The 14,832-nt window shown below is 37.9% G+C and overlaps 1 protein-coding gene across 4 annotated transcripts in view; it reads right to left on the reverse strand.

Annotated features, from left to right (window-relative positions):
* Nucleotides 1–14,832, reverse strand: part of MYO1B (myosin IB) — a gene marked incomplete at its 3' end in the record, with an annotated part of 86,364 nt that overhangs the window by 25,626 nt on the left and 45,906 nt on the right. For all 4 annotated transcript variants that reach the window (XM_080347095.1, XM_080347094.1, XM_080347093.1 and 1 more), the window contains exons 7-13: nt 12,493–12,591; nt 12,041–12,144; nt 11,418–11,565; nt 10,600–10,718; nt 9,884–9,970; nt 9,468–9,533; nt 755–859 (exon numbers count right to left, since the gene is read on the reverse strand). In XM_080347095.1, the coding sequence (XP_080203221.1) occupies nt 755–859; nt 9,468–9,533; nt 9,884–9,970; nt 10,600–10,718; nt 11,418–11,565; nt 12,041–12,144; nt 12,493–12,591 (728 nt within the window). The remainder of the gene's footprint in view (nt 1–754; nt 860–9,467; nt 9,534–9,883; nt 9,971–10,599; nt 10,719–11,417; nt 11,566–12,040; nt 12,145–12,492; nt 12,592–14,832) is intronic.

Below are 14,832 nucleotides of genomic sequence, written 5' to 3' on the forward strand. Positions count from 1 at the left end.
CTTCATGTTATCCTCAGGATTATAAAGCAGGATCTTTATTTAATTTTTTAAAGTGTTTACCCAGCAAAACAGTATCATCCAATTTGCATAGGGACAGTGTATGCCAGGTCCTACAGCTGTGAGCTGGTATTTTGTCTGTGTATCATGGGGAGTGCCGTTAAAACCTATTAAAACTTTAACGTGACATTCGCTCACAGAATCCCATCAATCACCAGAGTCCGGGCTCCAAAGCACATCTTAAATTTAAAGCTCACACAGCTCCCTTCAATAATTAACAGAAAGAAAACTAGAACCAAAATCTACTTGTAGGGTTTTTTTGAACTTGTATGGTCTTGTTACACCCATCCAATTCTCTTTTGAAACGGGATTAGCTGTGGCCGCTGTCAGGGTGTATCCCAGATGCAACTTCATAATCCAAAGCACAGCGTAATTAGCACTAATAGCAGAACGCAATATTAGTCTTCTAATAATTAGCCCTTGCTCGGAACTGCCAGTCAGTGTAGCTGATGAATGAGAATTGGGTTTTGTTTATACCTGGAGAACTTGTAATGTGAAACAAAACCAAAACCAACTTTTTTTTGCTTAACAGTCTGCCACAATAGACTGCCACATCATCCAACACAGACATGCTCCATGCTAGGCCTGTGGTCAAAAAGTGACTCTTCCCTAAAAAGAGATTTCAGTGCACTTTCCTGAGTATCTTCATTACAGGGGCAAGGGGATAGAGGGCAAGGAAAGATCCATTAAGGGTTACCTCTCGGATGTATTCCTCCTGCTCTTCTTTGAGGGTAAGTTCAATGAAGATCTGCTGCAGCTTCTCATTGCAGTAGTTGATAATGAATTGCTCAAAGCTGTTGTCCTGTCAGATAAAACATGTTTGTGTTTGCTTTCGTGTAAACACTCTGGAACCCAGCTGGAGTCACTTGCAGCAGCTGCAAGTCAACAAGCTGCTTTATTAACTGCTCCTTCCAGCTCTTGCGATGCGATGGTTTGAGTAATACTCTATTGAGAATGGGATTAATTTGGAAATTTTAGACCAAATCCTTTCCTGAGGCTTCCTCCATCGGGAGGGACAAAAGCTCTGTAGCTTTATATTCATGATGCCTCTACATTGATTCCTTGGCACAAGTGCTGTCAGGGAATGAGCAACAATAGTTTTACCTGCACTGATCTGTATAAAATGTAGTCTCCTGCAGGTTCTGGTAAATAAAATTATGATGGTAGCATTAGCTCTTGCCCAACCAGGACCACTCAGCAGCAAATAAATATCATACTTCACTGCAGACCGAGCCCCAGGCTGCTCTCCTGGTTGCAGCTGAGCCTGGGCTAAGAGATTATGAGCTCCAGAGGTCAACCCACCACCTCCCTGCCAACAAACTGCTCAGGGAACTGAGCAGAATAACCCACTATGCTCTTTTTATGCTATCAAGTAAATCTGCTATACAACACCTGTGAGGCTCAAGTTATGGTGATATAATTTTTATTACTCAGGGCAACTACAATAATTTATATGGTTTAAATTAAGGATCTGGTTGCTAAAATGAGATTAAGAACACACAAGCAGGTTAGAAAATATTGAGGTAGCACAGATTACTTTTATCATTTTAGTTTTAGATAAAGCAAGATCATAGTTGATCACCAAACTTTCTCAGCCACATCAAACTCTGCCCCTCACACCAATTGGAATTACCAGACACTGCAAAAATTGCATAGCTCTAGATGAGAAAGTTAAAATTTGGCATGCATCAAAAATCAGCACTGCAAACAAGTCATACTTACTGCATTCTGTTGGAAAAAGAAATTACATAAACTGCAGTCAGTACTTATACTACTTCCAGAAAAACACAGAATATAATATATCCATTAGCATTTCTTTGGCACAGCAAGTAGATCAGACTTTTTAACAGATTCATATTTGTATGTCGCTGAAAATGTGAAGTACTGCATAAATGTTACTATTACTGCTTTGGACATGAGTGTATCTGTGGGTTCTATCCAAAGATTATCAAGGGACTGAGGCACATCAGAGGCTATCAGAGAACAGCATTCTTGTGTCCTCACATCTCTAAATCACCATCTATCTTTTGTCTCAAAAAGTCAAATATACAACCTTTGGCAGACACATCTCAACAAAGGGAGAGAACAACACGGGAGGGAAGAGAGAATAAAAAGTTACTCCAGTTACAAGGACTGCGGGACATTTCACTCATATTATACACAGTCCTCATCTTCAAAAGAGGATGGAAGCTGAAATGCAAATCCAGCTAAACCACCTAACCAAAAGGCCATTAGCAATATATTAAAGTAATTGCTAGATGCTTTCCTAATTTGCTATGTATCTGTGACATTTATGGTTTGCAAAAGAAAGGCAAACCAAAACCCACTGAGTTCTTCACAAATCACTCACTTTAAGCTATGAAATTCTACTGGACATTGCCAAGCCATTGAAAATTGCTATTCCAGGAAAAAAAGTCATTGAAGAGCAGAGGCAATTTTTTACTTTATGTATGATACAGTGCAAAAGGCCAATGGTTAATTACAGCAAAGAAAATGAGGAAAAATGTTCAGAATTACTGAAATTCTCAAAACACTTAACTCCAAACAGAACAGAAGACATTTGGTAAATTAGATACACTTCAGAAAGTGGCATTTTCTTTTACAGGTTTTAAGAAACACTGTATGAAAAAATCAGTTAGTGTGTTTATCTTTGGGTAAATCTAAGTCAGGCAACAGAGATTGTGAATTTATTCTCCTTTACTGAATATCTTTACTTTTTAATTATGTGAGGGCTTCACAAAGCATTGAGGAATGTTCACAAATGACCTGTCCCCCAATATTTCTAATGAAGTCTCTTAGAAGTCAATATGCAGAAATAGAAGGGATCTGAAGGACTTCTGACATTGTTTTTTAGGAGGCAATAGAGAATGATTAATGTCAGCAATAGCACATCACTAAATCCATCCAGGAGGAATGGGCTGGAAAGACCCAGCCACCAGAGACTGTACTTGCTCCTCATGTTGATCAAGGGTGTTAAGCAACAGAAAAGGTTTTGACCAACACAGAAGCAGCACAGTCAGACCCAAAGCAAGGAAAAGTTGGTAACTTCAAATATTCTTAGGATAAAAAAAAATTGAGACTATTGCTTCTCAAATTGTCAGCTTCTCTTCCAGGCTGTAATTCTGCTACTTTAATGTTGAGAGCACCACTTCAATCTCTGCATTTTTATAGCAGCATTTTAAACTATCCCTTTGAAATCACTGTGGAATACAAAATATAACCTTCAGGGAAGAAAAAAAATACCCAGCCTCTCAAATTAAATTAAAGGTGCTGGGAAACAGAATGTCAGCTGAGATAGGCTTAAAGTCATGTCAAATTTATAGATAACAGATCAACCAACCACCCTCACCTCAGCTTATCCTCTCCATCTTTTACCAGGTGCAACAATAAATTCAGACAAGTAGAAAAAGTCATTGATAAAAATCAAAGCCTACTTAACCATGTTTTTCACTTCACAAATAATGGTGTCTTGCTCATGCAGCTTTATTCTTTATCAGCCTTCAAACTACTGGGCATCAGGGTGGCATTTCATGAATAGCAAGTTTTTGAACTCTACAAAACTCTGCTCCATGTAAAAACATAGTGCTCATATACACAAGGAGATCACGATGTTGTACTCGCTCAGGTTGTTAGGGTCAACCATGAAAAGATTAGAAAGTTCTAGTCTTGAACCACTGCTATTGCATGAATTACATACAGGTGCTTGAAGCTCTAAGGAAAATATTTTTTGTTCCTCAATATTTTACTTAATTTCTTTTTTAGATGACTCCAGCCATATGTATCATGGAATCATGTGAAAAAACATACACAGGTGTTCCTGACCTTATGCATCGTTGTACCAGTAAAATATCAATAGCAAACAGACAAAAATATTTTTGTCCTAAAAAAAAAAAGGCTAAAAGCCTCTTACTGGTCTCAGGCAGAAATGTCTCCATACACTGAGTCCAATTTCTTGCCTTATATTTACAAACACAAAATATCAAAACCAGGGTATTTACCTTTGAAAACCAGCCACATTCTAACCTCCTCTCCCCACAAAGAACTCTAATTCATTTGTGAGTACCCAGATTCCAGTGACTGAAAGGACACTGAGGCAACTAAGGCACCTACTTAAAGCTGAAAAGTGGGTACTTTTCCATACTAGTAGGTAGAAGTAAATTATTATCTTCCATCTGCATAATAAAATCCTAGTTAAAGTGTTCCTTTTTCTTGTGTCCTCTCCACTGTTTTCCCCAAATCAAGCATATGTTGTTGATCCAAATCTACAGACTTGGCTATACCATCAGTATCACACCTATACAAGGTGTTTCTCAATATTTCCTCTTCCTTCTTCATCTTCCATCACACCAGTTCTTGTTGAGAGCCAGTTCAAAAATCTACATATTGCTCAGGCCAACCACACTGGCAAAAAGCTGTTCAGCATCACCTTTTCTAATACCTTATTTCAACACATACAACTAACAAAAAATACATGAGAAGTAATTAAAGGAAAAGCATAATTTAAAACGTAAATGTTTCAAGTCTTGAAACTGTTGAATTCAACAGAACTAATGTCAGTAAAATGAACTTTTTGATCAATGTGGGGGGAGGGAAAGACATACAGACTGATGCTTTTGCTCTAACTCATACAGCTCCAGAAAGTAAGTTCTTTTAACATTAACGCAGCTCCTAACACAGACTGGTGATCCCAGGTAGCTCCATCAGGCACCCAAACTCCTATTGAGGCTCCTACAGAAAAAGCCAGATGGCAAAAGTAATGATGATTATAGACCAACATATTCACTTCACTGAGATGAAGGGTGGAACGAATGGTAAAACCAGCAAATTCAATTTTTATCCCCCTGTGGTGTCTGGGGGTTTTATGGATGACCACAGAAGCATAAAAGTTTATGGGATGAAACTAAGAAATATAAATGCTAGAAAATGAAAACTAGTAAAATGGGGAAAGTGCATTTAAAGAAAATAAAAAGACACTATTGTATATAGAAAGCAATGAACTGCGTGTGACCCAGTTATAACATTTTTTTAAATTATTTGCAAATTTAGTGAAGATATGTTATCAATATTTATCCTGTGCTTTTCTGTTTACATACACAAACATCCACGTGATCAAACTAAATTGAAAAATATCTCATGTAAACTAGAATAATCTCTGTGCTTCCCTGTAAATATCTCTATAGGCAAAGAACCAGAACTGTAAATAATCCACATATATGTAATCACACTATGTTCCAGTTACAAATAGGCAAGAACCTACAATATAATCATATCCATTCCTTTGCTAAGGCAGAATAGCTGCTGTAGGGCAAAACGTTATTCTCACAACCTGAAGCGCAGCATTTGTTTATACTTGCTCCAGCATTTCAAATAGTTCCTCTGTTGAAAACCGTCAGCCAATGCAATTTCATAAATCTGTGTTTGCAAAATAAGCCTCTCTAAATACTTACATTATAATGTGATTAATTAAATGGTGATTAACTTCCCAGGATGCACCTCTGCTTCTGAGATTCTAGAACTTCAGGAAGTTATAGCTTTAACTGTATTTTAAAATAATCTCCATAGCACCTAGGAGTCCAAGCAAGGGTCCCTTCTATGCAAAGCTCCCTGCTTTGATAACACTACTTCTTCTCTGGTCAATGAGGGCTGAGTGGAAACAGTCCCTCCCTTACTGCAGCCTTTAGCTTTGCAGCTCTATCCTCAGCACATCCCCACTTCTGGTTATGCTAAAATACACGGAACAAACTGCTCCAGCAAAGGGATGGGGCAGAAAGCATTTCTGCTCTCAAACTGTCCTCTCAGCGCCTGGCAAATTTCAAGAATAAGCCTTGTTTGGCAGCCTTTCGTAAAACTGCACTCCAAACCATTAGCTTCGTCATATGGACCAGCTACACAGTGGTGCCTGAAAATTCAGAATAAAGCCTTTAAGGCAACTTGCACAGACAGACATTTTTATCTTTGAAGGCTAGGGCAGGATGAAATATTCACACTTGCTCCATTTCATTCATTTGTACATACCCTAAGCCCTCGTCTGCACAGGAAACGTACACAACAGAAAATTAAACGTGCAAAGCAAACAGAATGAGCCTTCTGCTCATCTCTGTTGAAACCTGCCAGGCCCTCAGTCATTTGCCTTCTATAGCCTTCATTTCACAGAATCACAGAATCACTGCGCTTGGAAGAGACCATCAGGAGCCGCTCGAAAATGTGGATAAACTTAACTGGAACAATTAGTGTCAGGCTTCAACCCACTGCTCAAGTTCCAGCAGTGTTACACAACAACCTGGTCCTCGAACCTGTATTTTCACGCTAATCCTGGTCCCTAAATCCTTGCCCAGAGACATCGCACATGGAGGCACCCAAATTTCAGCATTTCACTTTCAAAATACCACAAAGGGCACAGCAGCGTTCAAAAATAAACACAGCTTTACAGCACCTATTTTGTGGATATTTTAGCCAAGCTTGCTGTTGACATCTGCCAAACCCACAGAGGAGGAGGATTATCGATAGATTTGAATTCCCTAATCTGTATTTTTGGACAGCCAAGTCCTTAAATCTGCTTTCTTGGATGGATTCTGGGTTTGTCTGAAAAATGGCTTTTGTGCTTGACAAAAATACTATCAGAAACCAAAGCCCAAAGAGTATATGGTGGCATTATCAATACTCCTGTATCATTCCTTTGGTAGATTTCATGAAACCTCCAGTTACTTGTAAATTAACTTCATCTTAATTACAAGAAATTGTAGAAGTTACAGTGGGCAGTAAATAAATTAATCTTTCAAAAATAGATGAAAAAAATCTTTTTGATAAGTTTTGATTTGCATATAATAGAACAAGACTGCTATTGTCCTCAGAAGGTGAAGTGTAGAAACTTTCAGAATCATAAACCTGGATTTCTTTATTCTTCTTACAGGAGGAATTGTAGGATGTTTTAAGGAATTATCCTAAACAGGAGTAAGGCCCAAGAAATATTGCCTGCACAATACAGATTTACAGATGAAGCAGTCTTTCAAATACATTTTTGCCAAAAAGCATTCTTTGTTAGAGACAATGTTAGTTCTAAACTTCAAGAAGAGACATGAAAATGAAAATCTGACTTAACAATTAGGTTCAAAAGGGAACTGCATATTTTTAGTCTTTAAGTGATTTTTAGGCTTTAAGTAATTTACAATTAGACAGATATAGTTACTGCCAGTAGCTGCACCTCAGCTAATCTTAATATTTTGAATGTTTAGCCATCATGTTTACAAGTGTATCACACAGCAAACCACTCCAAATTACACTATACTTTTTAGGCTATACATTTTAAGATGCTATTGAATTTTCCTTGAGTTATGCTATTGTACGGTGCTAAAATTTCATTAATTTATTGTTGTTTTAACATAATTAACTTTAAACAATATGCTTTTTGCGAAGTGGTTACTCAAATTCTCAACAATAATTAGTTTTTGTAAGCATTTTCTCAAGATCTTTAATACCTTCTGTGAGCTTCGACTATTTGTTGCAAAACTTAACATAAAAATATTTCAAAGGCACCCTCTTAATTGACCTTACTATGTAACATTCATTGAAGTGACACAAGATGAGTTATACTTTGCCTACAGAGTGTTCATTATAGAATTATTTTATTCAATTTAAGGATTATGATATAACATCTTTTGTTCCAACTAGAGCTGCAGAGAAAATTAGTTTTGCTTTCCCTAGAAAGAATATATTTGCTTTTGATTCAACTGAGAATAAGCCAGCAGCGTCTGATTATAAAATCAACCTGTCTGGAAATGCAGGGATGACTAAATGGGCGGTACTGGAAATACAGCTGCTTCAGGATATTTTAAGGGATTGTTTTTCTATTCACCCTTCAAACTAGAGCATTGCCAAGCAGTCACAATACCAGTAACTGTATCAGTTACCTCTACAAATCTCAACCCATCACATTTCTTTTCCAAACATCTTTAGATTAAAATATGGTACCCAATTTTCAGAAATAATTCCAATGTTTCTGTGATGCTGAACCAAGCTGCTTGGCTGTCACCATGGGTCTTAACTCACCAGAGGAAGCATCCTGTCTTGAACGAATTTACCAACCAATTTGATCCTCAAGTCACAAGGCAAACCTTTCCCACCTTCTCCAGTAGAATCGGCGCTCGGCATTTGATGGAGTGAACAATAACCACCTATACTACTTTAAAGCTTTTGCATTTTTATGAATTGGGAAAGCTACCTTGTAATTTGGTATGAAAGATAAGTGAAAAGAGTCTTGGTTTTTTTCATTTTTCTTCTGCAAAACTACACCTCCTGTACTCAGCTCCCTACTTCTGACCTTCTAAGACACTGACCTTCTAAGATGGCCTGAAGATGCCAGCAGCGCCATTCTAGCGTCCACCTTCCTGAAGGTGCACCAAAGACCACTCCGAAGAGATCTGGCCCTCAGATCTCCATCCATCCACCTGACCACTTGCAATATATTTCCATAAACATGCTCTTATGTTTAAAGCAAACAACACAACCTGGCTTGGGAAACCCTTGAAGAAAGAATCAGCTTCCGTTTTCCTCTTTATAGAGGTATTTTGAATTGCACTTACTCTGATGTTACACTTCCAAAATAAAATTTACACCACCCTCCCAGGTAGAAATACTCTTTTCTGGATTATTTCCATCTTCTATACAATTAAAACGTCCTGCCTGGACTTTCAAGAGGGATGTAGTGAAGTGGATAAGGATTGCATATTTTCTACTGATTTTTCTCTCCAACTGAGTTTCTAGTTTAAACACTATACAGATTCCAACCAAGATCTAAAAATCTCTTAAAATAAACTGTCAGAATAAGATTTATGAAAACTCCCTCTCCCTGGTGTTCTCTAACACAATTAAAAACTCCTCTTTGATTGTTTTTTTTCAAAATACCATACTATCATACACAAACAGCAATGAGCCACGTATAGTTAGCTAAGAATCAGCAGAGAATATTTATCTAAGTGAATTGAGATGGAACGGAATATAACTCCTTGTTTAATTTTGACAGGAAAAAAATGCATATTTTTTGTTGTGGTGTTTGTTTTTTTTAAAGGATACAAAGCTTGTTCAAAGACATCCACAAAACACCTGAGGGCAGAAATGACACTGCCAGAGTTTCTTTTATGACCAGAATGTATGTCACAACAAAATATATTTAATTTACCCACCATAAATATTTATCTATGGTCTAAAAACACAAGTTTGGCTTTCATAAATTTTCATTTCAATTGCCAGACATACTAAGACATCTCTCTTTGGCTTACTTTTCTAGTATTTTTCTGTTAGGAATAACACACTTGATTCAAATTACATGTATTCCGATTACAAATTCATCAACTACTCTATTAAGCTTTAATACCAGCTCTCGTACTAATTTTTTGCTATTATAAAGGTCTTACCTCAAAAATTTCAAAGCCATAGATGTCCAGCACTCCCATTACCTTTTTTCTCACTTTTGTTTGTGCCTTAAAAAGAAATTAAATGCTGAATCAGTCATCTGCACACTTCACACTCATGAATCAAGAAAATAGATGTCTCTTGTAAGTAGGCTGTGCAATTATGTAAACTAAAATGTTAAGTATGGTTTCCCAAAATACACTTAACATGAATATTTTCATAACTTTCATAATTTTTCAAAATATTTTCATAACAGAGCTGACAGCAACTTGTTGAGCTGTGATACAGTTATTTGCTTGTACCATGTGTAACGCCGTGCAACCAGGAAAAATGAAATTGCCAAACACAGTTTTACTGTCCACTTTAATTCAAAGGATTTCTATTGATTTTTTTCTTTACAGGCACAAAACAACAATACCTTAATGCTTTCATTGATTCTGGTAACAAGCCAAGAGAACAGCCGACTGTATAAATTCTTAGCCAGAGCATCACGGGCATAATAAGCCTAAACAGAAGAAAGAAGAAACATGTTATGAACACTGGGTTAATCCCAAATGTTTTATGTTCTTGCCCACAATCCAGGCACTTCCACTCCCTTGCTGCCCATCCGAATTTCCTCAGGAGACTCGCAAACCCCCTCCTAATCCCAAGCAAAGGGACGCGAGCAGCTGTGGCTGGGCCAGGGACATTCCTGCTGGCCAGAGCCGATGGGACACGGGTGACAGTCCTGCTGGCTCTGCAGCATTACAAAGATAAACTCACGCTGGCAGCAAAAGTTTTTCAGCAGCACGGAGTGTAGAGCTCACATGAAATTACACCAGTTCCTCTAAATGAAAACAGTTTGCCACAATACTTTTGAGGTGTGTTTCGTGTGGAACTGTTAAACTTTTTCGTTTTCTGCAATATTTTACTATCCCTCTTCTTTTTGAGGTAATTCACACTTAAAACCAAAACATCCGGTATGTTTGAACACTTAGAAACTGCTGAAGGAAAACCACACTTATTCCAGTGGTATGTTTTATTCATTCCAGGCTAACTGTTACAGTTTTAATGTGGGCAGTTAAGGTTCAGTAATGGAGAATAAATCACCATTTAAACAATTATTTCCTTAAAAATCGAGACCTCTTTTTTTACCTGAGCCACGTTCAGTGTCGTCGAAACTTTCTCTTGCTTGGCTTCAACTGTCCGGAAGCTGAAAGCTCTTTCCAACACAGACTGGTCTATACCCGTCAACTCGCAGATTTCCTTGAGTTCTAGCATTAAAAAGGAGAAAAGTAAATCAAATTAGTCCTTTTGTATCATTGCTTTTTTCCCCCAAACTACCAGCTTTTGAGCAGTTCAGTATTTTCACAAAACAGGTTTTCTTCAACAGAAGTGTCCCCATCCACACTCATTCCCCGCTACTCTGCCAAGCAACTGCTTTAAAACACATGCACAGCACGAGGAAACAAGAGTTATTAGTTTTGAAAGCACTTTCTATCTGGTTAATTTTGTGAGGAAAACTTTTCTTCCATTTAGCACAGGCTACTTTTAATGACAAAAAACTTTGAAATGAAAATAAATGAACTTTCAAAATGTATCAACTGCAAAAACAGAGCCAAATGAATCTGACACTACAGGCAGAGATACCCTACTACAAAATAACAAAAACTCTCCACTGCAGAATAACCAGTTACAGAAATGCACAGCACCGTTCAGCTTTTCAGATGAAAGTGTTAATAAAGTGGGAAAAAAAGAAAATGATCATTTTTGGATTTTCAAGAGAGTGATTGAAATTGTACAGAATTCAACCCATATTTGCCTGTGGGTGAGTTCTGGAAACAATCTGATTTAATTCACCTGTAAGGATATTGTATGTCTGCAGAAACTACAAAATTAACCATAGAATCATAGAATTAATAATTACTTCAAGCAGATTAGTCATTTTGCTCCCATCACTAATCTCATCTTACCGTTTTTATCTTTGATTTTACTTTCATCTAGGCCATTCACACGAGATTCAGGCTTAAATTCAATATTTCCCAATTTCAGAACGGCTGCTACCACTTCAAAAACAGACTGTGTTTCATGATCCATAAAACCAACAATCTGCATTGCATTCTGGAAAGAGGGCAGATAAAATTATGAGAGAAAAGAATCTACATTTAAACAGATCATCCTTGCAAAATTCACCATTTGTCTGTATTAACATAAATCAGAAATGTTTTATGATCACTTTTGCTACAAAAAGAACATGATATGATTACTATACTTAGATAAGTTTTTTTTAATATTAAAGACAGGTTAAAGAAGATCTGGTAATTGAGCTGGCATGTCAGGCCAGTCCACTTCTAGGATTCATTCAGCTTATGGGTTTCTAAAATGCGGAATTTTTTTTTATCCATGTAATTAGTTTATAACCCAATCCAATTTTTCAGTCAAATGACCAGGTACTGCTGTCTCCTCAGTCCAGTCTGTTGCTCTAAAATCCAGTAACTTTTAGAATCTACATTTGCAAACACTGGGTAACAGGGTCCTGTATTCTTCTTGCTCCTGAGTACAACCAAGCAAAAACCCAACCCCTGTTAATTCTTACCCGAACTGTTCTGAAGTTTGCAGCATCATCCACCCCATTCACTTTGGCAGAATCAAGGCCCAGGTAGTTGTACCTACTGAAGTCTTGCTCCAGTTTGAGTTTGCCTAGTAAATAAAATAAAAATCTCATTATTAACAGCATTCTTGTTAGCAGCTCTTTTATTGTCAAGAACTGTTATTAGCAGGATTTTTTCTTTAAGTATCTTTTAATGATAAACCTTCTGAATAAGGACAGGCTTTCTTCTTTGCTTATAGTCTCTTGCAAAGCCAATTCTGACTCAGATATCTGGATAATACCAAACCATGTATTTACTCCAGGTATTGCTATTGCCACTACCACCAATAATTTGAAAAATTAATCGTTATCACATTTCCCACAAAACAAGATGTGCATGGAACAGCACCTTAAATATAAAGACTAACATCTGAAAAGAACAGAAGGGTAACACTTACAGAGCAAGTCTTCTGAGGCACCCGACAGTATCTGATAGAAAATGTGGAAATTTCTTTCACCTCTTGGCTGCTTAACAACACGAGACTTCTCCAGCAGATCTAGAGAAACAAAATCTCACAGGTCAGGGAAAGATTGTTGGAGCAAAATCCTTTAGTATGAATATAAACCCCCACTGTTTTCTACTTTGTTGCTTTATATCATTGTCAGCAAATTAGAAGATGAAAAGTATTAGGCACAAACCTTATCACAATGTATCAAATTAGTACATGTTTCTCAAATAAGTTATTGAGGAAGCCTAATACACTTCTAAATGCTGCAGTGTATGAGCTGCAAAGAAAACTCAGGTTAGGGAAGCAATGTGATTAAAAGATGTCAACCGATTGACAGGATCACCACAAAATTATGATTTGGTGAGAATGATTGTATGGGTGAAGTTTCGAAAAGAAATGTTAAAAGACTAAGCACATGAAAGATGGGTAAATGAAAGGGGGAAGCCAAGTAAAGAAGTTAAATTGAAAAAAATGTGGCACTTTGTAATCCTCAGGTGCAGAAAACTATGAAATAATCCCTCATGGGACGGACAGCGGCTCCATCACAAGATGTTTAAAGTGAAATGGCAAAGCTTTGAAAAGCATCACTGCACTGACTGAGTGGTGTGATGAGAAGATCACTTCGCCCACCGCTGTTAGCGACAGCCACAAGTCTAAGCTTTAACAAAAAGTGTGGGAACCCAGGCAGAGAGCAGAGCGGAGAGTGGCAAGCAAGAGTTCCACACCAGCCAGCAAATTGTCATTTCCAGGGTGCTCTTAAGCTGCATTTATTCTGTTACACGGAGACATTCCAGGTGCAGAGCAAAGGAGCTCCCCGTGGCCGTACCACTACCAGCTCGCCCTGACCGGGGTTAAGCTGTGCCCATGCAAGAAGAAAGCCCCACAAGGGAACTGACCGCAGCTTGGATGTCATGCTTTGAAGAGCTGTCATAAAGCTGAGATCAAGCTTTCAGAAAGGTAAAACACAGGGGTGGCTGCTAAACACTTCCCCTGCCTGGCTGCTATAGTATCTGATGTGTATTAAACTATGTGTTTCCTCAGGTTTCCATTTCTGCTGAAACTCAGCCTGTTTAGTCACAGTTAGAGGAGATGCTCAACATCTGCCCCGTGGTTTGCTCCACAAGTGGAGGAGCAAGCAGGGAAGCAACAGAGTGTATTCTTATTTTCACTAGCAACAGGCAGCATGTTGTGCCCATGCTGCCCACTGGAATTACCCAAATTTACACCCCTTATCCTGGAACAGGAACCAAAGCCCAAACTTCAACCCACAAAGTTATATGTGCCTTAGGAGGCCCTCCTCCAAATAAAATACAGAAAACTGGGTGCAAAAATTAATTTCTTCCCCAATAATTAGACAGTGACAGCAACAACTACATCACAACTGCAGCCTTGTTTGAGTAGATATTTGTGTCTACTCGCAATAACCCTACAGTCTCTCCCCCTGTTTCAGCATCTGGAAGTTTTTGCACATCCTGATGACAAAGTAACCCAAGATACACTCAGACAAGTGGCCGTCACATACCCTGTTTCCCCAAAACTAAGACCTATCTCAAAAATAAGCCCTAGCATAATTTTTCAGGATTTTTGAGGATGCTTGAAATATAAGCCCTACTCCAAAAATAAGCCCCAGTTACAATTCATTTTAAAAGTCAATTTAAATAGTGTCCAGACAGCTACACATGTAAAAAAGAAAGCATCTTTTGGGGCAAAAATTGTATAAGACCCTGTCTTATTTTGTGGCTTTGCCAGCAGCTCATCTTTACATTAGGATGGGGCAGGTTACAGACTTCCACTTCTGCTTTTTTCCATTTTATTGGCTTTTTAAAAATTATTTTATATTTTTAAATTACAGGCAGTTCAGAGCCATGCTGGCTACTAGAGACGCTCAAGCAAAGTGTTGGAATGGACTCACAGCCAAATTTTAGTCTCAAAGAAATAAACAACTTCAGCTCCCGTGGTGGTTGTGAACACTTCAGGAAACAGCTGCATTTGCGAAGGACGCTGAATCAACACCGTTCGTGAAGCGGTTTGGCTTTAAAAATATGCTACATATAAATTTACCCAAATGCTGCCATAAAAGCTTATCTACATATCCTGGCAAAATATTATATGTTAGCCTTCTTCTAATTACATGCATGCCTTCTGCAAATTTAACAGTTTCTTGAGCAGATGTCAAATGAGTTATGGTAGGACGACAACTGCCTTGGATTTTTCACCACCATTTATCTTATTTACATGTTTTTAGAAGCTAGGAGGTTAACTAATTAACAGCCAGCTTTCCAAAGTCCC

This window comes from Nesoenas mayeri, assembly GCF_963082525.1.
Source record: "Nesoenas mayeri genome assembly, chromosome: 6".
NCBI classification, from domain to species: Eukaryota; Metazoa; Chordata; class Aves; order Columbiformes; family Columbidae; genus Nesoenas; species Nesoenas mayeri.